The 22,521-nt window shown below is 49.3% G+C and overlaps 1 protein-coding gene across 1 annotated transcript; it reads left to right on the forward strand.

The window, feature by feature from the left end:
• Nucleotides 1-231: 231 nt before the first annotated feature.
• On the forward strand, nt 232-17,673 carry CILP (cartilage intermediate layer protein). Its single transcript, XM_084784328.1, has 10 exons — nt 232-367; nt 951-1,007; nt 2,172-2,332; nt 4,861-4,953; nt 5,574-5,843; nt 8,907-9,089; nt 9,652-9,966; nt 10,701-10,809; nt 11,706-11,863; nt 14,850-17,673. The coding sequence occupies exons 3-10, from the start codon at nt 2,272-2,274 to the stop codon at nt 17,213-17,215; spliced, it is 3,555 nt and encodes a 1,184-aa protein (XP_084640454.1). The 5' UTR covers nt 232-367; nt 951-1,007; nt 2,172-2,271; the 3' UTR covers nt 17,216-17,673.
• Nucleotides 17,674-22,521: the final 4,848 nt, after the last annotated feature.

Raw genomic sequence — 22,521 nt, forward strand, 5'->3', positions numbered from 1 at the left:
TGCTTCCCAGATGGAGAATTCCCCTTGGTGTTTTCCCAGGACGGAGCCCTGTGTCTAACCTTCCTCCTAACCCCTGTCCCTATGATATAGACTGTGGCGCCCACGTGGGTCGTCCCTGCTCTGTGGCGTTCTCCCCCACCCTCGCCCCCCTAAGGGTCTTCATGTTACATTCTTGCCTCTGTGAGCTGCTGGGGACCCTGGGGAAGGGAGGGAGGGAGCCTCATGCTCAGATCTGGTTTCTGCTGCTTCCCGTGGCTCGCTGCCATGGGCTGAGCCACCAGCTGTGCTATATAAGGCCCACGGCTGCACCGCTGGAGAGGTGAAGACGTCTTGGACCCCCCCAGCTAAGAGTCTTGTTCAGAACACGGTGAGCTCCGACCCCAGTCTCTCACCCCATCCCTGTGTTTCATTGCCTGGCTCTGCTCCTACCCCCATCCCCAGCTGCCTCATCCCTTCTTCCTTAGCTGTCTGACTGCCTCATCTCCCACAAAAAAAGATGCGCCTTTTTGCTTCACTCTTCTCCTTTGCACCTAATTATCCAAAGTCTTCCCTCAGCCCTGCCTACCTGGTCACAGTACCCTACCCCCAACCTCCCCCCCCCACCCCCCCGCAAATGGCCCCAGCCACTGGGTACTGTCCCCGAGCTCCAGGACAGTGGGGAGTGCGCTGGGGAGCCTGAGTGTCAGGCCTACTCAGAGGAAATGGTGGGCTGCAGAGAGCCTCTCTGCTGGCTGCCAGATGGGAAATGGCTTTTCCAAAAGGTGCCTCAGGCCACCCTGGCCTCTTCCGCAGATCTGAAGTTGGCTCTGGCTGTGCAGGTCTGCTCAGAGCCCAGGAGCCCGGAGTAGCCTGAACCCACTGGTACAGCGGTTTCAGGGCTAGGCAGTCTGCACTGTGGATTTGCTCATCTCCTGAGACATCGGAAAATTCAAGGGATCTTTTTCTTCCAGAAAGGAGACATCTTCTTCCCTTTGCACACCAGTGCACACCAGACTTAGTGATTGAAGGTAACTCTTTTTTTCTTTTTTAAGATAGAGTCTTGCTCCGTATCCCCGGCTGTCCTGGAACTCACTGTAATAGCCCAGGCTGTCCTCCAGCTCACAGCCTCAGTCTCCCAAGTGCTGGGGTTGTAGGTATGAGTCATCGTGCTCAGCTGGAGGGAATAGTTTTTTAGATCCGATTCGGGGTTGGCCCTAACTCTGGGGAAGAAAAAAAAAATTCAGCTGAGAAGGAGCTTGGGCCACCCATGCCCACCTCATGGTGCCTTAACATTACTTCTGGGCATGTTTTCTTCTCCCAACTCCTGCAGCCCCAGCCCCACGTTCCTACTTACTGGGAACCCTGGGTTCTCACTACTCTCACTTTAGCTGGCTCCTGGCTATGGTGCTCCTAGCCAGGTTGCAAACAAACAGGCCAGAATGGGTTGCAGCTGTGGCCCGTGCACATCTGGGAATGCATTCTTGGAAGTGGTGGTGCGACTGAGGCCTCGGTGGCTTTCAGCCTGCCTGCCCACCCTAGGAGGGCCCATTGTCGCTGGGGCCAGGACTGCATGGTTAATACACAGTCACCTGTACAGAACCGTAAGCCTCATCAAATTGTAGCAAAAAAAAAAAAAAAAAAAAAAAAAAAAGCCTAAGGCTTGTGATCAGAGGTTACCTCTTACTATCAAGGAGCTTCCTTATTTCTTTCCTCCCCTGTGGCCTGTCTGCTGTGGAACCTGGCAAGTCTAGAACCTGGGTCCCAGTTATTTGAAGTCAGATCCTCACTTTCAATACATCCCAAACGGCTCAGTTTGGCACTTCAAGCAGATGCCGTTCTGTGAGACTCTATTTTACCTTCCTGTCATCCCGGGGAAGGTCAAGCGCTATTTCTGCTGGAGCCATTAGGAGACATAGCTGGGGCTTGGGATGCAGCTCTGTTGGTAGTGTGCTTGCCTAGCTTGAGGGGAACCCTGGGCTCCATCCCTAGGACCCACGTAAAGCCCGTGTACAAGCCTGTAGTCCCAGCACTCAGAAGACGGAGGCTGGAGAACCAGAAGGTCAAGGTTATCCTTGTGTGCACAGTGAATCTGAGGCTAGCCTCAGCTACAGAAGACCATGTCTGGTGGGGAAAAAAAAGGCAGGAGGAGGGATTCAGAAGTGTGGGATACGATGCCCTTTGCTTCTTTACAGATCATTGGCTCTATGAAACAGCCTTGGGGAACCACAGGGCCAACTTTGTGAAGCAGCGTTGTCACCTATCTGTGACAGTTCCAGCAGGCCTGAGGGAGAGATGGCGGCAACCAAGGCCTGGGTACTCTCTTTCCTGGTCCTGGAGGTCACCACTGCGCTGGGTACGCACCAAGTCTCTGCATGCTCCCATACCTCCTGCTTGCCACGGTGAAGGCCCATTTATGCGTCCGCCTGGCCTGAAGGTGTGAGGCTGTTCGGTAGTTCCATACCCTGTTTCCACCTCAACTCTGAGGTTGTTCTTAGTATTGAAATTCACAGAGCAGAATCAAACAAGCAGGGTGAATAGTCACTCGTGGGGCAGGAGGAAAAAAGATAGGGAAGGCCCTGCCCCTGTGCGCTGCGTTTAGCTCTGAGCGTCCTGGTAGCCAGAGCAAAAGGGACTCACAGGGGAACCATGAGCTCTCAGAAGCAGGTTCTGGGTTGGTCTGCTTTCAGTCGCATAACAAATTTTCCTTTATACCCCCGAAGCCAAGTTTGGTGGATGCACCAGAAACTGTGCTGGTTTTCTTGTCCTCTGCTCCCATACTCTGGTGACCCAAAGGTTAGAGAGAAGAACTCACTCTCCCATCTGGCCTCCCCCCCCCCTAATCAGACTTCACTAATATAAAGAGTGCTGGCAACCCTCTTTTAAAGCTGCATGCCCTGCGTGGCGGGCTATGATGGCAGCTGCAGGAACAAAGGCGGCCCCTGAGCAGCTCCAGCCGCCCCCCGCCTCACCGTGTGTGTGTGTGTGTGTGTGTGTGTGTGTGTGTGTGTGTGTGTGTGTGTGTCCCTGCCTCCCGCCGTGCCCTCTCCACCTTGGCAGCTGCTGTTTGTGATGATGATTGACATTCAGCCATCTGAGGGGAAATGAGATTAGGTTGATTAAAAGAGCTCCCATCACCCCAATTAAGCAACACAGAACATTCTGACTTGGCTCCTTGCCTGGGCGTTAATTGCCTTTCGAGGATTTTGCAGGCCTCTGCTCTTCCTTCTATTGCTTCTGGAACCCTCAGGAACCCTCAACCCAGCTTTATGTAACTGTCCTGAGGACCCTCCGCTCCTCCTCAGGACAGTGCCCAGTTAGTTCAGTGAGTTCTTTATGGGATGGTGAAGCTCGGTGCCAACCAGTCAAGGGACGGGGACTCCCAGCCCTTGTGCCAGGTGCTGAGCTAGCATAGCTTGCTAACATTTACTCAGCATATGACTTATGCTAGAAATTATTCTGAGGCAGTGGTTCTCAGCCTTCCCAATGCTGTGACCCTTTAATACAAGTTCCTCATGCTGTGGCGACCCTCAAACCATAGAATTATTTTCATTGCTACCTCATAACTGTAATTTTGCTGTTATGGATTGCAATGTAAATATCAGGTATGCAGGATATTGGGTATGCAAAAGCCCAAGAGGTTTTGAGAACCACTGTTGTAAGGGTTTTGTTTTGTTTTTTTGGTTTTTTGTTTTTAATTTTTTTTAAATCAATGAACTCTTCCTGTCCTCGCTGAATGAGACAGGGCCAGGTGGGCTAACCAACCTGCCCAAGGTTAGTTAGAAAATGGCAGCCTGCAGCTGTCTCTAGAGATGTTAGCATCTCATTTCATGCGACCCTCAGGCCAGCAGCACCCTGTGAAGGGCAAATCAGTGTCTCCACTTTACAGGAAAGGAAAATAAGGCTCCATCTTGCCAAGGACAGATCTAGACTCTCTAGCAGGAGTCTCAACCTACTAGCTGCCTGAAGTATCTGATGACCCCATTTAAAATTATGTATTTAAACCGGGCCTGGTGGCACAGGCCTTTAATCCCAGCACTCTGGGAGGCAGAGGCAGGTGGATCATTGTGAGTTCGAGGCCAGCCTGGTCTACAAAGCAAATCCAAGACAGCCAATGTTAGCTACTCAGTGAAACTCTGTCTTGAAAAAACAAAAACAAACAAAAAATGAATAAATAAAAAAATTTAAATATGTATTTAATGGTGTTTGTTATGTCATTTTCACACGTGTGTGGTGTATTTTGATAAAATTAATTCCCATTGCCCTCTCTGGTCCTTCTTCTGCTCCTGCTGATTCCCCCACATTTACATTTCTCCTCCTCCTCCTCCTCCTTCTCCTTCTTTGGTTTTTCAAGACAGAGTTTCTCTGTGTAGCCTTGGCTATCCTGGACTCACTTTGTAGACCAGGCTGGCCTCAAACTCACAGAGATCCGCCTGCCTCTGCCTCCTGAGTGCTGGGATTAAAGGTGTGCACCACTTCTCCTGGCTCTTTTTCTTTTTCTTTCTTTCTTTCTTTTTTTTAAAAAAACAGGGTCTCATGTAGCTCAGGCTGGTCTGGAACTTATATGTACCCAAGGCTGTCCTTGAACCTCTGACCCTCCTGCCTCCACCTCCTAGGTGCTGAGATTACATGCATGTACCACTCCAGTCTAGCTGCTCATCCATTTCTAGAATAAAACTGAAAAGCGTTCCCTCCATGCCAGCCTCAGTGTGTATTTTATGGGAAGCAGGCTGAGAAATAAAGCCTTTGAGGGGTGTCACAGCAGTGCATGGCAGAGTGGGGATTTGAACCCGCGCTGAGGGTCCGTGCTGTATCTGCTTCTCCTGACAGCTCTCTGAATCTTCGAGCCCTGTGAACCCTAACTGTTCTTTTTCTGTCCTGCAGGGAGGCAGACAATGCTTAGCCAGTCGATAAGAAGAGTCCAGCCTGTGAAGAGAACCCCTAAGGCCTTTGCCAAGCCTGCTGACTCCCAGGACAGTGAGTCTCCATTGGAGTGGGGAAGGCTGGGAAGGGGTCTTTACTGAGCATGCTTGGTGAGTCTCGGCAGCCTGGATGGGATGTTAGGATTTCCTGGAAACTTCCCTTTATCAAGACTCGCGGCCGTTCTCTCCAGGTGGGGTGTAAGAAAGCTCAGAGTCAGGAAGCTGCCTGATGCGTTCCAGAAACGGGGTGCTTACATGCTAGAGCTGGTAGGAAAGAAAGGGGAAGACGGGGTTTGAAGAAATAACGCAGGCGTCTCGCCCACACCTGGCTTGCCTTTCCAAGAGCTTTTCCTGCCAGAGTGTGTGGTGGACCAAGCCACATGGAAAAGGCTTACCCCGACCACAGTGTTAGAAAGGGCTTGAGTGGGAAGAAAGTCAGTCTTGGGAGGAGAGATCAGGTGGAAAGCCCCTGGTCCCTCAGGCTGGTGAGCACTGGAGTGGAAGGCTCTGCATTGTGAGGCAGAGGAGGGACTGAAGAGATGCTGGAGAAATCAGGGGTGAGGTGGGGGCGGGAAGTGGGGACCGGACAGAAGCAGGGGTACTCCCAGGGAAGCATAGCTGGAGCGCGCCTGCTATTCAGGGACGGCTCCTCCTCAACCCGCCTCTGTCCCTCAGGTCCCGGTGAGTGGACAACCTGGTTTAACATCGACCACCCAGGTGGACAGGGTGACTTTGAGCGTCTGGATGCCATTCGCTTCTACTATGGGGAGCGTGTGTGCGCCCGTCCCCTGCGGCTAGAGGCCCGGACCACTGACTGGATGCCTGCGGGCAGCACTGGCCAGGTAGTCCATGGCAATCCCCGTGAGGGCTTCTGGTGCCTCAACAGGGAGCAGAGACCAGGCCAGAACTGCTCCAATTATACAGTGCGCTTCCTCTGCCCACCAGGTGAGTCTGAATGGCCCCCAGCCCTTGCCTCCCAGGAGAGGCCAGGATCTGAACAGCACAATACATGGCTAGTCTCTTAACGGCCACCAAGTATCTTTAGTGTGATAAGATCCCCAGGGAGTCTGGGCTTTGAATCTCTAGCTTACCTTGTGCAGCTGTGTTGCTTATTTATTCTTCATTATTATTTTGTTATTGTTTTTATTATTATTATTATTATTATTATTATTATTATTATTATTATTATTATTATTATTATTTTATTATTATTGTACTGGGCATTGAACCCAGGGCCTTATGCTAGGCAAATCCTCGACCACTGAGCTACATCTCCATCTTTCTACCATTTTTAAAAATAATTATTACATATACATGTATGCCTGCAGATCAGAAGAGGGCACCAGACCTCATTATAGATGGCTGTGCGCCACCATGTGGTTGCTGGGAATTGAACTGAGGACCTCTGGAAGAGCAGGCAGTGTTCTTAACCACTGAGCCATCTCTCCAGCCCACCTTCTACCATTTTTAAGTTATTATTTTACTAAGTTGCCCTGGAAGGTCTTAAACTTGTGATTTCCCTGCTTCTGCTCCAAGTAGCTGGGATTAAAATATGTGAAGCCAAACTCAATGCAACTGTACTCACATAGCCCAGGCTAGCCTTGGACTTCACTATGTAGCCCTGGCTGGGCTGGAAACCATTATGTAGCTCAGGCTATTCTTGAACTGCTAACCCTCCTGCCTCTCTCCAGAATGCTGGGGTTACAACCATCTGCCTCCTGCATGCCCAGCTGCAACCGCATTGTTTGTTTGTTTATATGAGTGCTTTATTTGAATGTACACCTGTAGGTCAGAAGAGGGCATCAGATTCTATTATAGATGGTTGTGAGTCACCATGTAGTTGCTGGGAACTGGACTTAGGACCTCTGGAAGAGTAGTCAGTGCTCTTAACCGATGAGCCATCTCTCCAGCCCTGCAACTGTTTAACAAGACTTTTGATGCTCCTTGGTCTTATGTTTTCACATGCTTTTCAGTGTTACGGGGTTGGAGTAGGGCCCTCACATATTAGGTAAGTGCTCTCTCATAGAGCTATACTCCTAGTCTTTTTTTTTTTTTTGGTGTGTGTGTGTGTGTGTGTGTGTGTGTGTGTGTGTATCTTGATAAATTATTCAGGCTGGCCTTGAACTTGCCTGTAACTCAAACTGGCCTTGAAGCCATGATGCTTCTATTTTCGCTTGTTTCGTTGCTACTGGCTTGAGATGGGGTTTTCTCTGTGTAGCCCTGGCTGTCCTGGAACTCACTCTGTAGACCAGGCTGGCCTTGAACTAGAAATCTGACTGCCTCTGCCTCAGGAGTGCTGGAATTAAAAGGGCGTGTCACCATCCCCTGATGGCTACTGGCCTTACATGTGAAACAGGGGTAACAGTGTATTTTCAAGGGTTAAAGTAAAAAAAAAAAGTTTTGTTTGTTTGTTTTGTTTTTTTCAAGACAGGGTTTCTTTGTGTAGCCTGGGTTGTCCTGGATTCACTTTGTAGACCAGGCTAGCCTTGAACTCACAGAGATCTGCCTGCCTCTGTGCTGGGATCACAGACATGTGCCAGGGCACCAGGCTTGTTTTGTTTTGTTTCTGATACAAGGTTTCTCTGTGTAACAGCCCTAGCCGTGTTTTTATAGAACAGGATGGTCTCAACCCTGCCTCTTGTTTTTCATTTGTTTACAAATTTTTGATACAAAGTCTCACTGTGGTGTAGTTTAGGCTGGCCTCAAACTTCCTATGTAGATCAAGCTAGTCCGATAGTTGTCTCTCTCAGGTCTGGAAGTGCTAGGATTACAGTGTATCCCTCATTCACAGGGGTTTTGATGAAGATACCGTGAATGAACAAAGTTGAGCCCAGGTTGGCCAAATGTCAACTGCTGCTACAATTTCTGTGTGCAGGATGCTGGCTACCCTCATCATTCAGCCCTGACAATTGACCTTTGAGGCATTGCCTGCTTAACAGGGTACTAGTGGCTTAGAGAAGTCAAGTTAGTCCCCTAGCTACACAGCTAATGCTGCACAGGGATTTGAACCATGTCCATGTTTGCGGAATCCACATTCCTTTTATCCCGCTCCATCTGTGCCCTGGATAGTGTAGGTATTAAGAGACCAGCTGCAAGCCTGCACTCTCAGTGGGCACCCTGCCCCTGGGGCTCTATCTGTCCACACAGACTGATGCTGCAGACCCAGTGCCTGTGATAGTCCTCTGTGGTTGGGAGCCCAGTTGGACTCTACAGCAAGGGCTGAGCCTCCTTTTTATAAACAGGGTGCAGGTGTGAGGTAAAAAGGTAGGGAGAAAGTGTCTGGTTATACATGTCATTGTGAACTACGGGCTCTGAATTCCCAAAAAAGCCTCTCTGCAGGGAGCATGTGGTTGTTTCCACACTAGTGGAAGATGATGGGCTGCTGACAACACAGGTCCTAAGGCAGCAGTGCTGGGCCAAAAAACACCCTGGGCAAGTTAGAGCCACTACGTCCTCAAGACTTTTGACTTCCCTTGTGAGGGGGGAAAAAAAAATCTTTGCAAGCTCGGTTTGTCAAGTGCTGGCTTAGCATCCACAAAGCAATAGGTTTTTTTAATTTTTATTTTATTTATTTATTTATTTATTTTTGGTTTCTCGAAACAAGGTCTCTCTGTGTTAGCCTTGGCTGTCCTGGACTCGCTTTGAGGACCAGGCTGGCCTCGAACTCACAGCGATCCACCTGCCTCTGCCTCCCAAGTGCTGGGATTACAGGCGTGCGCCACCACCGCCCGGCCCCAGCAATAGGTTTTATCTCCAGCAACACCTAAACTGCACTCATGGAAGCCTCCTTATAGTTAGCGCACTCAGAAGGTAGAGGCAGGAGGATCAGACATTGGAAGCCAGCCTCTGTTAATGAGACCGTCTCGGAAATTATCTTTAATTCATTGCAATGAATATAAATTATCGGTGAGATTTATGACTTCAATAGGGACCTTGTCTCCCTCACGAGAGAAGAACCTGACCCATCCCCTGGGGAAGAGAGTGACCTCTGCTGATCTCTTCTTATAGGGTCCTTGCGACGAGATACAGACCAGCACATCTGGAGCCCCTGGTCTCCCTGGAGCAAGTGCTCGGGCGCCTGTGGTCACACTGGGGTCCAGATCCGTACCCGCACCTGCTTGGCACAGACAGTGTCCCTGTGCAGTGAGGCCACAGAGGAAGGCCAGCTCTGTGTGAGCTCAGCATGCACAGGTACCTCCCTTGGGGCACTGGGTCTCCATGGTAGGTGAGATTGAAACAGCCTGAAGGATGGGCTAGAGCGTCAGTGCGAGGCAGAGTTGTTCGCCGAGCCCCCACTAAGCATGCCGTTTGCTCGGATGGGAGACGTATAGGACAGCTAGGAACGCAGTGCGCTGTCAATTATCACAGCTTGAGAAATCAGTTGGCAGCTGGGCACGGTGGCTTATGCCTGTAATCCCAGCAATCTGGGAGGCAGAGGCAGGTGAGTTTCTATGAGTTCAAGGCCTGGTCTACAGAGTGAGTTCCAGGACAGCCAGCGCTACACAGAGAAACCCTGTCTTGAAGCACCTCCCCCCCCCCCCCCCAAATAAAAGAAACAAAAAGATCAGGAGGCTGCTCAGAGGAAGTTTTCTGGGCTAAATCTGAAGGGTGACTCGGAGTTGGTTGTGCAGGCATGTAAGGAAGGGTTACGAAAGACAGACGACAGGAAACATGTAAGAGCATCCAGGCTGGGGTAGGGTGGAGATGGGTCAGAACCCGGAAAGCCCTGCTGATGTGGCTCTTTGTCCCACAGCTTGTGACATGACTTGCCCCATGGGCCAGGTGAATGCTGACTGTGATGCCTGCATGTGCCAGGACTTCACGCTTCATGGGGCCATCTCCCTCCCTGGAGGTGCCCCAGCTCCAGGGGCCACTGTCTACCTGCTGGCCAAGGCACCGAAGATGCTCACCCAGACAGACAGCAGTGGGATGTTCCGAGTTCCCGGCGTGTGTCCTGATGGCAAAAGCGTCCTGAAAATCACCAAGACCAAGTTTGCCCCAATTATGCTCACAGTGCCCAAGACTAGCCTGAAGTCAGCCACCATCAACGCAGAGTTTGTGAGGGCAGGTGACTAAGCGCCCTGTGGCAGGATGCACTGAGAGAGCCTTTCCTGGCTAGTGTGTAAAACCCCAGTGTAAAACCAAAATCTTTACTATGACCCACAGGCCCTATATCCTCTGGCTTTCCCTAATTTCTCTTCCTTAGTCCTACTGTGCGGAATCAATGGCTTCTTTGTCTGTTTCTCAGTGTAGATGCATCCCTGCCTCAGGGCTTTTTCACTTGGTATGTATGTCTGTCTGTCTGTATGTATGTATTCAGTTGCAAGTGCCCTTCTAGATATTGATAGGCCCAGCACCCTAAGGCATAAGGACTTCCCTGATCTATTGTCTAAAATAGACAATTATCGAAAAGGTTTGTAGGTTGTAGAGGAGCCTGGAAAGCTCAGAAATGGTGTAGAATAGTTATACAAAGATTCTGCCGGGGGCAGAAGGTCATGACTAATGCACTAGTGAGGCTATTGGTTCTGTCCTTTGTAGCACTTAGAGTGTGGCTGGCACGAGGTCCCCTGCATTCTCCATTGTCCCATCCAGATGGTACCAGAGAAGTTTATGGAATTGGGTCTCAGGTGGAGAGGGTGGGGGGGGGGAATCCAGTGGGTATTAGGGGGCCGCTGGAGATGGGCAGGCGATGGGATAAGGTCATACAATTTAAATACCATCAAAGACCCTGAGGAATCAGGGCTCTCTGGAGCCCGTCACAAGGTAAGAAAACCAAACACTGTTTCTCATCTTCTCTCCCAGAGACCCCATACATTGTAATGAACCCGGAGCTGAAAGCACGGCGGGCTGGGCAGAGTGTGTCTCTGTGCTGCAAGGCCACAGGGAAACCCAGTCCCGACAAATACTTCTGGTGCGTATTCCGCCAGCTACCCTGCCTAGTTCTCTTAGCAATCAGAGCTTGCTTGCCTCCTGTCTAAACAGTAACATTGGCTGATAGAGTAAAGACTTATGCAGGCTACTGGTGCAAAGCCTGAATGGTGACGTTTACAAGTGTGGGCCTGCAGGGCTGAGGTTGCTTAGACAACCAACCAGCCCTCTTACACCTCGAAGCTCAGCTCCTTCTCCCCAAATGTCTCTTGACTTGAGAGCCCTAACATGCGTGTTCCAAGATTCCTCAGCCCTGTTTCCCACAGCAAGATCAGAATCCCCAATGCTAGGAGTGAGTTCTTCACCCTTCAATAAACAGGTATGGCCACTAGGTTTGCTTAGAATGCCAACAGTTCTGGGAGGTCAGCTGGAGAGCATTGCTCTTGTTTTACAGAGCAGGGAGCTGTAATTCAGAGAGGTGAGCAGATTTCTTTTCTTTTCTCTTTTCTTTTTCTTTTTAAAAAATAATTTTAAAGTTTTTTATTTATTTATTTTATGTATGAGTGCTCTAACCTGCATACCAGAAGAGGACATTGGATTCTACTATAGATGTTGTGAGCCACCATGTGGGTGCTGGGAATTGAACTCAGGACCTCTGTAAAGGCATACAATGCTCTTATCCATTGAGCCATCTCTCCAGCCCATGAGCAAATTTTTTAAAGATAACCCATGACCCTGCAATGCCCCCCCACCCCCCATCAATTAAGAGTTGGGCTTGGGACTTAGAAACAATTTTCCAACTCCCAGCCATTGGGTGCTCTTGAGCAAGCCAAGTGAAAGTGAACCATCCCCTCCCCCCCATCCCTTGCTTCCTGGCATATCTTCAGATCTGCCTTCTCTTCCGTGGCCCACTTAGGCTCCACCTCTGCATCATTACAGGTACCACAATAACACGTTGCTGGATCCCTCCCTCTACAAGCACGAGAGCAAGCTGGTGCTGAGGAACCTGCAGCAGGACCAGGCAGGGGAGTACTTCTGTAAGGCGCAGAGTGATGCTGGGGCTGTGAAGTCCAAAGTCGCCCAGCTCACTGTCATTGGTAAGCCTGATTGGGTCCCCAGGGTCCTGGGTCTGCAACAGGGCTGGCTGCATCGCCGGTCAGGAAGAGTTTGATATTTTCTATGATGTTCATAGTGCCAGGCTCTGGGGTACAGTGCAGAGCTAAGTCTTGCTGGCACAGCATCATCATATGAGGTGTGTGTGTGTGTGTGTGTGTGTGTGTGTGTAGAAATGTAAATAAAGTTCAAACAAGATGGAAACATGCAGGGCCTTTGGATACGCCTCAGTTGGTAGAATACTTGTCTAGCATGAATGAAGGCCCTTAGTTTAGTCCCCAGCACTGCAAAAACCCAGCTTCAGAAGATGAAAGTACAGGGGTCAGAAGGTCAAGGTTAGCAGCAGCGATATAGTAAGTTTGATTGATACTAGTTTTGGCTATATGAGATCATGTGACCTTGCCTCCAAAGACAGAAAAATGTAGCTAAAATAGGAACCAAAGTCCCATGGGTTTTAATAGACAAGAAATAGATACCTCCCAGGTGGCTAAGGCATGGTAGCACATGCCTGTAGTCCCAGCATTTGGGAGGTAGAGAGAGGATCAGGAATCCAAGGTCATCTTCTCTAACGTAGCAAGTTCAAGGCTAGCCTTAACTATATGAGACCCAATCTCAAAAAAGCCAGCCCTTCCACCACAAAAAAATTACAAACTCTAAAACCGATATTCTGAAATGACCCCCAGGGTTTTCTGAGTGAGATGTGGCCGGGACACACATGGCTTCAACGCTCCTTGTTTCGTTCTGCTTTGCAGTGAAGGTTGAGAAACCCTGACATGAGAGGGTGGGCAGGAGCAGGGCTCATGGAGGCAGAAGTGCTACGGGTTATATAGGGGGTAACCTGATTAAAGCTGGCTTCTAGAAGAAAACTGGAGCGGGAAAAAGCCTTCAAGCCAAAAAAAGGCCTCTCCAACCTGTCCTTGGACAGTGAGGGAAGAGGGTGTCCTATGAAAATTCATTGGACGAATTATGGAATATTTCACAGACTCCCAAGAAAATTGAACAACAGGCCTCAGATCAGAGAAGGCAAAGGGCCTTATCAGAAGAGGCCTGCCTGGAGTGGCCGGCAGTGCCTGCAGTGCCTGCAGTGGCCGGCAGGTGCTCCAGTACGCTCTGTTGGCACAGTCATCTTTTCATGACACTTCCTATTTGGAAGTTCAGTTTATATAGATAGAACTGTATAGTCTTCCCAAATGTATGTGTGCATTGCTTTAAGTTTAACATAAAGGAGAACTAAAGAGAAAATAGTGTTCGTACAAAATAAAATTATGTCAGTAGCTAAAAGCTTTGGCATAATAACCGAAGAAGAAAGAAAGATCTGACATTTGTGCTTATTCAAGAGTGACGATGCATGGGACCTGTAAGGGCTGGCAGGCGCAGAAGGCACAGCCCAATGGTTTAGTCCTTGAATACCGCTACTAGAAAGATGGTTCTTCTCAGCTGAGAAACAGTTCTGGGCTTTGTTCCAAGTTCAGCATCAAATCTGAGTCTTTGACTCATGAAGGTGTTGGAGTCTTGAGAACTACAGTGTGTGGCAGAGGCCGTGGAGAGAACACCGGGTTCCCATTACATAAAAGAAGACTTCTTTGTTTGTTTGTTTGTTTGCTTCTGAGACAAGTTTTGTTTGTTTGTTTTTTGTTTTTTTGTTTTCTGTAGCCTAGGCTGGCCTCAAAACAGTATGAGCCCAAGAATGACCTTTAATGTATGATCCTTCTGACTCCACCTCCGAAGTACAAGCATTATACGTGTGTGTCCCCATGCCTTGTTAAAATAGGGTTTCTGGGGCTAGAGAGACGGCTCAGTGGTTAGGAATACTGGCTATTCTCCCAGAGGACCCAGTTCTATTCCTACATGGTAACTTTCAACCTATGTAACTCTAGTTCCAGGGGATCCAGTGCCATCCTCTGGTCTCCATGGGTAGTCTTCCTGCCTCTGTAGGTACCAGGTATGCACATGGTACACAGACATACACACAGGCAAAACACCCATATATGTAAAATAAAAACGGAGTTTCTATGTACATTTCCTGGGGTGTGTGAAAATCACTGAATGTGCAGAGAAATGCCAGCTTCCGAAGGACACAGATCTCAGGGAAATGCTAGGCTCTAAAGGACACACAGATCATGAACAGCGCCTTTCTAGTGCATGCCAACAACACTTCCAGTTTTGCTGATAATCTCAAAAGACCCTCACACATTTTCAAGATCCATCTATTGAGAACTGTTACTCTACGGACCTCAGCAACTACTGCTTTGCTCTGTACATATAAAATAGGATTGGTAATAACTGTTCTGTCCCTCCAAGAAAGTTCTGTGAGACTCAGGGTTGCAGATATAGAAGTCCTTTAAAATGTAGAAGGCCGGGCTATGGTAGTGCACGCCTTTAATCCCAGCACTTGGGAGGCAGAGGCAGGCGGATCACTATGAGTTCGAGGCCAGCCTGGTCTACAAAGCGAGTCCAAGACAGCCAAAGCTACACAGTGAAACCTTGTCTCAAAAAAACCAAAAACAACAACAAAAATAACCCCCCAAAAAACAAAACTGTAGAAAGGTGGAAATGTGGCTCAGTGATAGAACAATTATCTAGCATACACAGGACCTGATTTAGCCCTCAGCAGCGGCAGCAGCAGCAGCACCACCACCACCACACACACACACACACAAATACAAACACACACACATAAGCATACACACACACACACACACAGACACCTCAAGCTGGCTTGGAGGCACACACTTGTAATCCTAGCACTTGGGAGGTTGATGCAAGAGGATCATGAATTCAAGATCATCCTAGGCTATTAACACGAGTTTGAAGCCAGCCTGGGCTATGTGAGACCTTGTCTCAACAAAACAAAAACAAAATAGAGAGGGAGGGAGGGAGGGAGGGAGGGAGAAAGAAAAAGAGAGAGACAGAGTCCATCGAGTTGAGGCACTTTGTGTGCCTTTAACATCCACACCATTTCTTCTTTAGCACATGATGAGGCTCCCTGCAACCCAACTCCAGAGAGCTACCTCATCCGGCTGCCCCACGACTGCTTCCAGAATGCCACCAACTCCTTCTACTATGATGTAGGCCGCTGCCCGATCAAGACCTGTGCAGGGCAACAAGACAGTGGGATCCGGTGCCGGGATGCTGTGGAGAACTGCTGTGGCATTTCCAGAACAGAAGAGAAGGAGATCCAGTGCAGTGGGTACACGCTGCCCACCAAGGTGGCCGCGGAGTGCAGCTGCCAGCGGTGCGCCGAGACGCGAAGCATCGTGCGCGGCCGAGTCAGTGCTGCTGACAATGGCGAGCCCATGCGCTTTGGCCACGTGTACATGGGGAACAACCGTGTGAGCATGACAGGGTACAAGGGCACGTTCACCCTCCACATCCCCCAGGACACGGAGAGGCTGGTGCTCACCTTTGTGGACAGGCTGCAGAAATTTGTCAACACCACCAAAGTGCTGCCCTTCAACAGGAAAGGAAGCGCGGTGTTCCATGAGGTCAAGGTGCTTCGGCAGAAGGAGCCCATCACGTTGGAAGCCATGGAAACCAACGTTATCCCCCTGGGAGAGGTGGTCGGTGAGGATCCTGTGGCTGAACTCGAGATTCCATCCAGAAGTTTCTATTGGCAAAATGGGGAGCCCTTCACAGGGAAGGTGAAGGCCAGCGTGACCTTCCTGGATCCTCGGAATATGTCTACGGCCACAGCTGCCCAGAGTGACCTGAATTTCATCAATGACGAAGGAGACACCTTTCCCCTCCGGACATACGGTATGTTCTCGGTGGACTTCAGAGACGAGGCCACTTCTGAGTCGCTTAATGCTGGCAAGGTGAAGGTCCACCTTGACTCATCCCAGGTCAAGATGCCGGAGCACGTGCCAGCCATGAGACTCTGGTCGCTGAACCCAGACACAGGACTGTGGGAAGAGGAAGGCGACTTCAAATTTGAAAGCCAAAGGAGGAGCAAGAGGGAAGAGAGAACCTTCCTAGTGGGCAACATGGAGATCCGGGAGAGGAGGCTCTTTAACCTGGACGTCCCTGAAAGCCGAAGGTGCTTCATCAAGGTCAGGACTTACCGGAGTGAGAGGTTCCTGCCCAGTGAGCAAATCCAGGGGGTTGTAGTCTCAGCGATCAATCTGGAACCCAGAACAGGTTACTCCTCTAACCCCAGGGCCTGGGGCCGATTTGACAGTGTCATCACAGGTCCCAATGGGGCCTGCCTGCCTGCCTTCTGTGACGACCAGTCTCCTGACGCTTACTCTGTCTATGTCTTGGCAAGCCTTTCTGGAGAAGAACTAGAAGCCGTCCAGTCTTCTCCTAAATTCAACCCAAACGCAATCGGTGTCCCTCAGCCCTACCTCAACAAACTCAAATACCGTCGGACAGACCATGAGGATCCACGGGTTAAAAAGACAGCTTTCCAAATCAGTATGGCCAAGCCGAGGCCCAACTCAGCTGAGGAAAGCAATGGGCCCATCTACGCCTTTGAGAACCTTCGGGCATGCGAGGAGGCCCCGCCCAGTGCGGCTCACTTCCGGTTCTATCAGATTGAGGGGGATCGCTATGACTACAACACAGTTCCCTTCAACGAAGATGACCCCATGAGCTGGACTGAAGACTACTTGGCATGGTGGCCCAAGCCAATGGAGTTTAGGGCCTGCTACATCAAGGTAAAGATTGTGGGGCCACTGGAGGTTAACGTACGGTCCCGCAACATGGGGGGCACGCACCGGCAGACCGTGGGCAAGCTATACGGGATCCGGGATGTGAAGAGCACTCGGGACAGAGACCAGCCTAATGTCTCATCTGCCTGCCTGGAGTTCAAGTGCAGCGGAATGCTGTATGACCAAGACCGTGTAGACCGCACGTTAGTAAAGGTCATTCCCCAGGGCAGCTGCCGTCGAGCTAGCGTTAACTCTATGCTGCATGAGTACCTGGTCAACCACCTTCCACTGGCGGTCAACAATGACACCAGCGAGTATACCATGCTGGCACCCTTGGACCCTCTGGGCCACAATTATGGTATCTACACTGTCACTGACCAGGACCCTCGTACAGCTAAGGAGATCGCCCTCGGCCGGTGCTTTGACGGCACTTCCGATGGCTCCTCCAGAATCATGAAGAGCAATGTGGGAGTTGCCCTGACCTTTAACTGTGCTGAGAGACAGGTCGGCCGCCAGAGTGCCTTCCAGTACCTTCAAAGCACACCCATCCGGGCCCCAGCCACAGGCACTGTCCAAGGGAGAGCGTCCTCCATGAGACAACAACGGGCAAGCAGGGGCGGCCTGCGCCGGGGAGGCCTGGCCTCCCTGAGATTTTCTGGTGTTGCTCAGCAACCTCTGAACAACTAAGTCTTGTGGTTCTTCATAGTCCCCTCTGTCCGCCTCATGTGACAGCTGACGTGAGTCTGATGCACAAACTGTCACTTGTTAATTTAAACACATCTGTTTTGGTGAAATTTGCTTCTTTGTGCCTTTGATTGCTGTCTCTGTCTTGTGATACTGATTGGCACATGGCCCCCAAGATGACAAAATAAAGATCCTCTTTTAAAAAGAAACAAAAAGGAATTAAAAATTGGCTAACTTCTGCAGCTTTGGCTGCTCATTTTGCTATGACTGAAAATACACTTATTTTTGCACGGTTTTGCCCAACCTCTGCACTAATGGTAATCTAACACTGAGGAGCAAACAAAAAATATGAAGCATGTTTCTTGGCCATGTCCTACATGATGTAGGCAAAGGCTCTGTTGCGGTTCATGCATATAAATGCTGGTGAATAAGGAAATAAACAGTATTTTTACTTGAAGTAAGATTAACATTCTCTTTCTCTCTCTTTTTTTTCTGAGACAGGGTTTCTCTGTGTAGCCTTGGCTGTCCTAGACTGACTTTGTAGACCAGGCTGGCCTCGAACTCACAGCAATCTACCTGCCTCTGCTTCCCGAGTGCTGGGATTAAAGGCATGCGCCACTATGCCTGGCTTAACATTTATTTCTTTGGGGAATTTGTAAATCATGCAAACATAGGTGACTGGAGAGTCTTTTTTTTTTTTCTTTTTGGTTTTTCAAGATGGAGTTTTAGTCCTGGCTGGCTGTCCTAGAACTCACTCCATAGAGAAGGCTGGCCTTGAACTCACAGAGATCCTCCCTGCTCTGTGTCTGAGTGCTGGGATTATAGGTGTGGGCCACTGCATTGGGCTCTTTGTTTTCTAATGTGTGTGTGTGTGTATGAATTTATTTTAAAGATTTATTTTCTTTTTATGTATATGAGTGCTCTTCTTCATGCACACTAGAAGAGGGATTCAGATTCCATTATAGATGGCTGTGAGCCACCATGTGGATCCTGGAAATTGAACTCAGGACCTCTGGAAAATGCTGCTTAGTGCTCTTAACTGCTCTCCAGCTCTTCCAGCCCAGTGTGTGAATTTATTTTCACCACATGCGTTGCGGGTGCTCAAGGAGGCCGGATGGCATCAGATCCCCTGGGACTAGAGTTAGAAGTGTTAAGCCACCTCATGTGAGTTCTGGGAGCAGAGCCAGGCCCCTCTGCAAGGGCAGTACGTACTCTTAATTGCTGAGCCGTCTCTCCAGCCTCCGAAGGTACCGAATAGAGGGAAACCATAGTTTCTCTGCCAACTCTGGGAAGACTATTTCGTAGTACCCACAGTTATATTGGGTTCTTTTTTTTAAAAAATATTTTATTTAATTTATGTGTGCTGGTGTGAGGGTGTCAAATCTTGGAGTCAAAGACAGTTGTGAGCTGCCATGCGGATGCTGGGAATTGAACCCGGGTCCTTTGGAAGGGTAGGCAGTGCTCTTAACCACTGAGCCATCTCTCCAGCCCCTATATTGGGTTCTTGTGTTTATTTCTCATTTGAGATAGGGTTTCTGGTAGTGCAGTCTGGTCTCAAGCTCACTCTAAAGCTTAGAGTGACCTTCAACTCCCTGCATTTCTGCCTTCATCTCCCACGTGCTGGAATTAGGGACATGCACCACTGCTCTAAGTTTTGTGCAGTGATGGGATGTCAAACCCAGGACCCAATTCATGTGGGCAAGCCTTCTACAAACTGAGCTACCTCCGCAGTCCTGGGCGTGCGTTCCTGTCTATTTGCTTTTGTTGTTGCTAGCAGCACAGCAGAACCAGGGCAGCTATCCCCACATGCACATTCTGTGCTTTGACTCTGAGGTCACCATGCTGTCCTTCAACCTTTACATGACACCAGATGCTCAGGGCACAGGGCCTCTGGAAAGCAGGGACAGGTGGTGCAAGACCCAGTGTCCCTAAGTTACAGGGCTGGGCACCTTCAACAGTCACATTTGTTCCCTTAGCTCATATTTTCCATTTTCAAAGAAGAGCAGAGATTCCTGGAGTTGTGAGCTTGTTCTGGGCTCCTGAGCAAGACTTAAAATATGTCCCAATTTGTGTGTCTTTCTTCCAGCATGAAGATTATACAATAGCTGGCCTAAGCTCTAGCATTCTGGCCAGCTGGTCCTTTGACTTCTCCCAAGTCTGTTGTCTCCTCCAGCTGGTCTGGCTGGCCTCGCTCCAAATGATGGGTTTTCTCTTTCTCTGTTTTCAAGCTCTGCTACAGATACTCTGCTTTTCTAGAGTGCAGGTCTCTGTGTGGGTGACGCCTGGAGTGAAACCACTGGTCTACAGGAACAGGCTTTCGTTTTGGTGTAAAGGGTTTAAAATTGCAAATCAACATTCGGGAGGCAAAGGTAGGTAAATCTCTGTGAGTTCGAGGCCAGCCTGGTCTACAAAGCGAGTCCGGGGCAAACAGCGCTGTTACACAGAGAAACCCTGTCTCAAAAAAAGAAAAAAAAAAAAAAGTAAATCAAGGGCCAGAGCAATCCTGGAACATTAACAGTTTGCAGGGGCAGGAAAGGGGGGGGGGCGCACAGAAGCCTATATTGTATCTCAGCATTTGGGAGGTGGGGGCCCAAAAATTAGGAGTTCAAGGACAGCTGAAGCTTCAGTGTAAGTTCTAGGCTAGCATGGGCCACAAAAGCACCTGCTGGGGAAAAATCAAAACCAACCAACCAACCCGTCAGGAGCTGGGGGTGCAAAATTGGAATGGGATGAATTTCCTAGCTCTTTCTCTCAACTACTCCAAAACAGTCAGGAAAGGATGGAGGAAGATAGGAGGCTGTTTATTATCAGAATAACAAGGAAAACGTCCCATGATTCCCTGGTCAGTCTGAGCTCCTTTGGCCACCGCTGTGCTGTGTTGGATGCTCCCTCTCAGATCAGCATCTGCCTCGCTCCTGAGAGTGCAGTTTATAATCAACTAGAAATGTCTGTGGCATACACACGGGACCCCTCCCCCAACACAACAAAACAAACAAGCAAGCGCGGACCAGCCAAAACCCAGAACATTTCCGGATCAAATGTTCACTTCAGGAAAGCCCTCAGTTTTCATTCTCAGCCGGTGCGGCTGACCACTCAGTCCCGAAAGGTCATCGTTTACCAGGAGACATATGGCGCAGCAGTAGGAAGAGGCACAGGCAGGAAGCTGTTTCCGAGGGGCCGATCCTGCTGCTCTGCTCAAACAGGAAGTTTGCAGATCCCAGCAGCTGAGGTGCTAGAGCAAGGTTCCCGAGTGGCCCAGGCTTAAGCAAAGTTGGAGGCAGCGCTCCGTTACATGCAGCGCTGGAGATCGGCCCCCGGGCTTCCTGCGTGCTAGGCACCAACCTTCAGAGCTGCATCGCAGCCCTTGTCTCCGAGCCGCTTTGACTCAGTTCTCATCTATGGTACAGACTCCATTCCATTCTTTGGCGCGTGGCTATCTTGTTGACCCTGCACCATTTGGTGAAAAAACTTCATTGAGCGGCCCTGAGAGCCCTGATGAAAGTCAGTTGACTATAAGTGACCTTATCTATGAATCACCAGTCTGTTCCTTTGCTTTATCTGTCTATTGCAGCAATACTGCTGACCTTCCTGGTGGATGCTTCCCCACCCCCCTACCCCCACCCCCTTGTGGCTGCAGTTTTGAAAGCAGGAAGTGTGAATCCTCCAACTTTATTTTCAGTTATTCGGAATGCTTCATTTTGTCCGCATGCTTGAAAATATGTCCACCTAATATCTGTGTCCTTTAAATTTTTCAAGCAAAGCTGAGCAGTGGTGCCATAGGCCTTTAATCCCATAACTCTGAAGGCAGGGGCAGGCAGATCTTTGTGAGTTTGAGGCCAGCCTGGTCTAGAGAGCTAGTTCCAGGATAGCCAGAGACACACAGAGAAAAACTGTCTTGAAAACCAAAATGCACCAACAACAAATAAACAAGCCAGGTGTGGTGGCGCAGGCCTTTAATCCTAGCACTCAGGAGGCAGAGGAAGGTGGATTGCTGTGAATTCGAGGCCAGCCTGGTTTACAAAGTGAGTCCAGGACAGCCAAGGCTACACAGAGAGACCCTGTCTCGAAACTCAAAAAACAAACAAACAAATCAAACAAGTACTTCCTGGCACAGTCTTCAAGATTTGTGACCCCTGGACTTCCACTGAGTTAGCTTCCAGAACCATGTCCCTGCTCAGAGTCCAAGAGAAGTGTGGTACGTTAGTGCCATCTGCTGGCTATCTCTAAAACCAGCAGGATGATGGATGCCCCTGCCTTGCATTCTGATGTTATATCTGCAGCCCAAAGCACTGACACTGGAGAGTGGGGCATGCCTCCCCGTGGTCTCCTGCATGTCCTCACAACACAAAGGCTGAACAACGACCCTCGTGGGAAAAGGTGTGAGAGACCTTGGGAAACAAGCTTGTATCACCAAAGTGGAGACACACCTTATTGCAAATAAGTCTTAGCATCCTACAATTCTGGCAATAGAAAATAGATTCCTGGGGCTGGAGAGATGGCTCAGCAGTTAAGAGCACTAACTGCTCTTCTAGAGGACCCAGGTACAATTTCTAGCACCCAGACGGCAGTTCACAACTTTCTGGAACTTCTGTTCCAGGGGATCTGACACCATCATACAGACACACATGCAGGCAAAACACTAATGTATATATAATAAAAATAAACACACTAAGAATGTAACATATAATTCTTGATTGTTTCATGGTTGTTCTTGCTGTAGTTAGTTTATTGCATATATGTATAGTAATATAAATGTATATATAAAAACTAAAAAATATTTAAAAATAAAAAATAAAACTGATGGGGGGGGGAGTACATGCCTCTAATCTCAGTACTTGAGAGGCAGAGGCAGGTGGATCTCTGTGAGTTTGAGGCCAGCATGGTCTACAGAGCGAGTTCCAGGACAGCTAGGGCTACACCGAAAAACCTTGTCTCAAAAAGCCAACAAAACAAAACAAACAACCAAAACCCCCCAAACTTAGAAAATAGATTCCTAAGCTGGGAATGTAGCTCAGTTGGTAGTGTGCTTGCCTGGCATGCATAAAGCCCTTGGTTCGATTCCCATCACCAAGTGAACCAGACACAGTAGCCACTGCCTGTAATTTCAGTACTTGGGAGGTGAAGCCAGGTAGAGTTCAAGGCCATCCCCCACTTTACAGGGAATTTGAGACCAGTTTGTGCTAGCTGGGGCCCTGTCTCAAAATCATTCATGAGTCCTGTTCCAGAATATTTTATCAACACACGTTGGGGCAGAGGCTTAGGTGTATTTAAGCCAACGCTTCATGCTGCTTCTCTTCCACAGAGGGTCT

This window comes from Acomys minous (assembly GCF_964271855.1).
Source record: "Acomys minous genome assembly, chromosome: 5".
Taxonomy (NCBI): Eukaryota; Metazoa; Chordata; class Mammalia; order Rodentia; family Muridae; genus Acomys; species Acomys minous.

Excerpts from the sequence above, each read along its gene's own strand:
- CILP (XM_084784328.1), top strand. The coding sequence starts at position 2,272 with ATGGCGGCAACCAAGGCCTGGGTACTCTCTTTCCTGGTCCTGGAGGTC. Across the intron at positions 4,954-5,573 it reads GCCTGCTGACTCCCAGGACA|GTCCCGGTGAGTGGACAACC; the intron begins GTGAGTCTCCAT and ends TCTGTCCCTCAG. Across the intron at positions 11,864-14,849 it reads CGCCCAGCTCACTGTCATTG|CACATGATGAGGCTCCCTGC; the intron begins GTAAGCCTGATT and ends TTTCTTCTTTAG.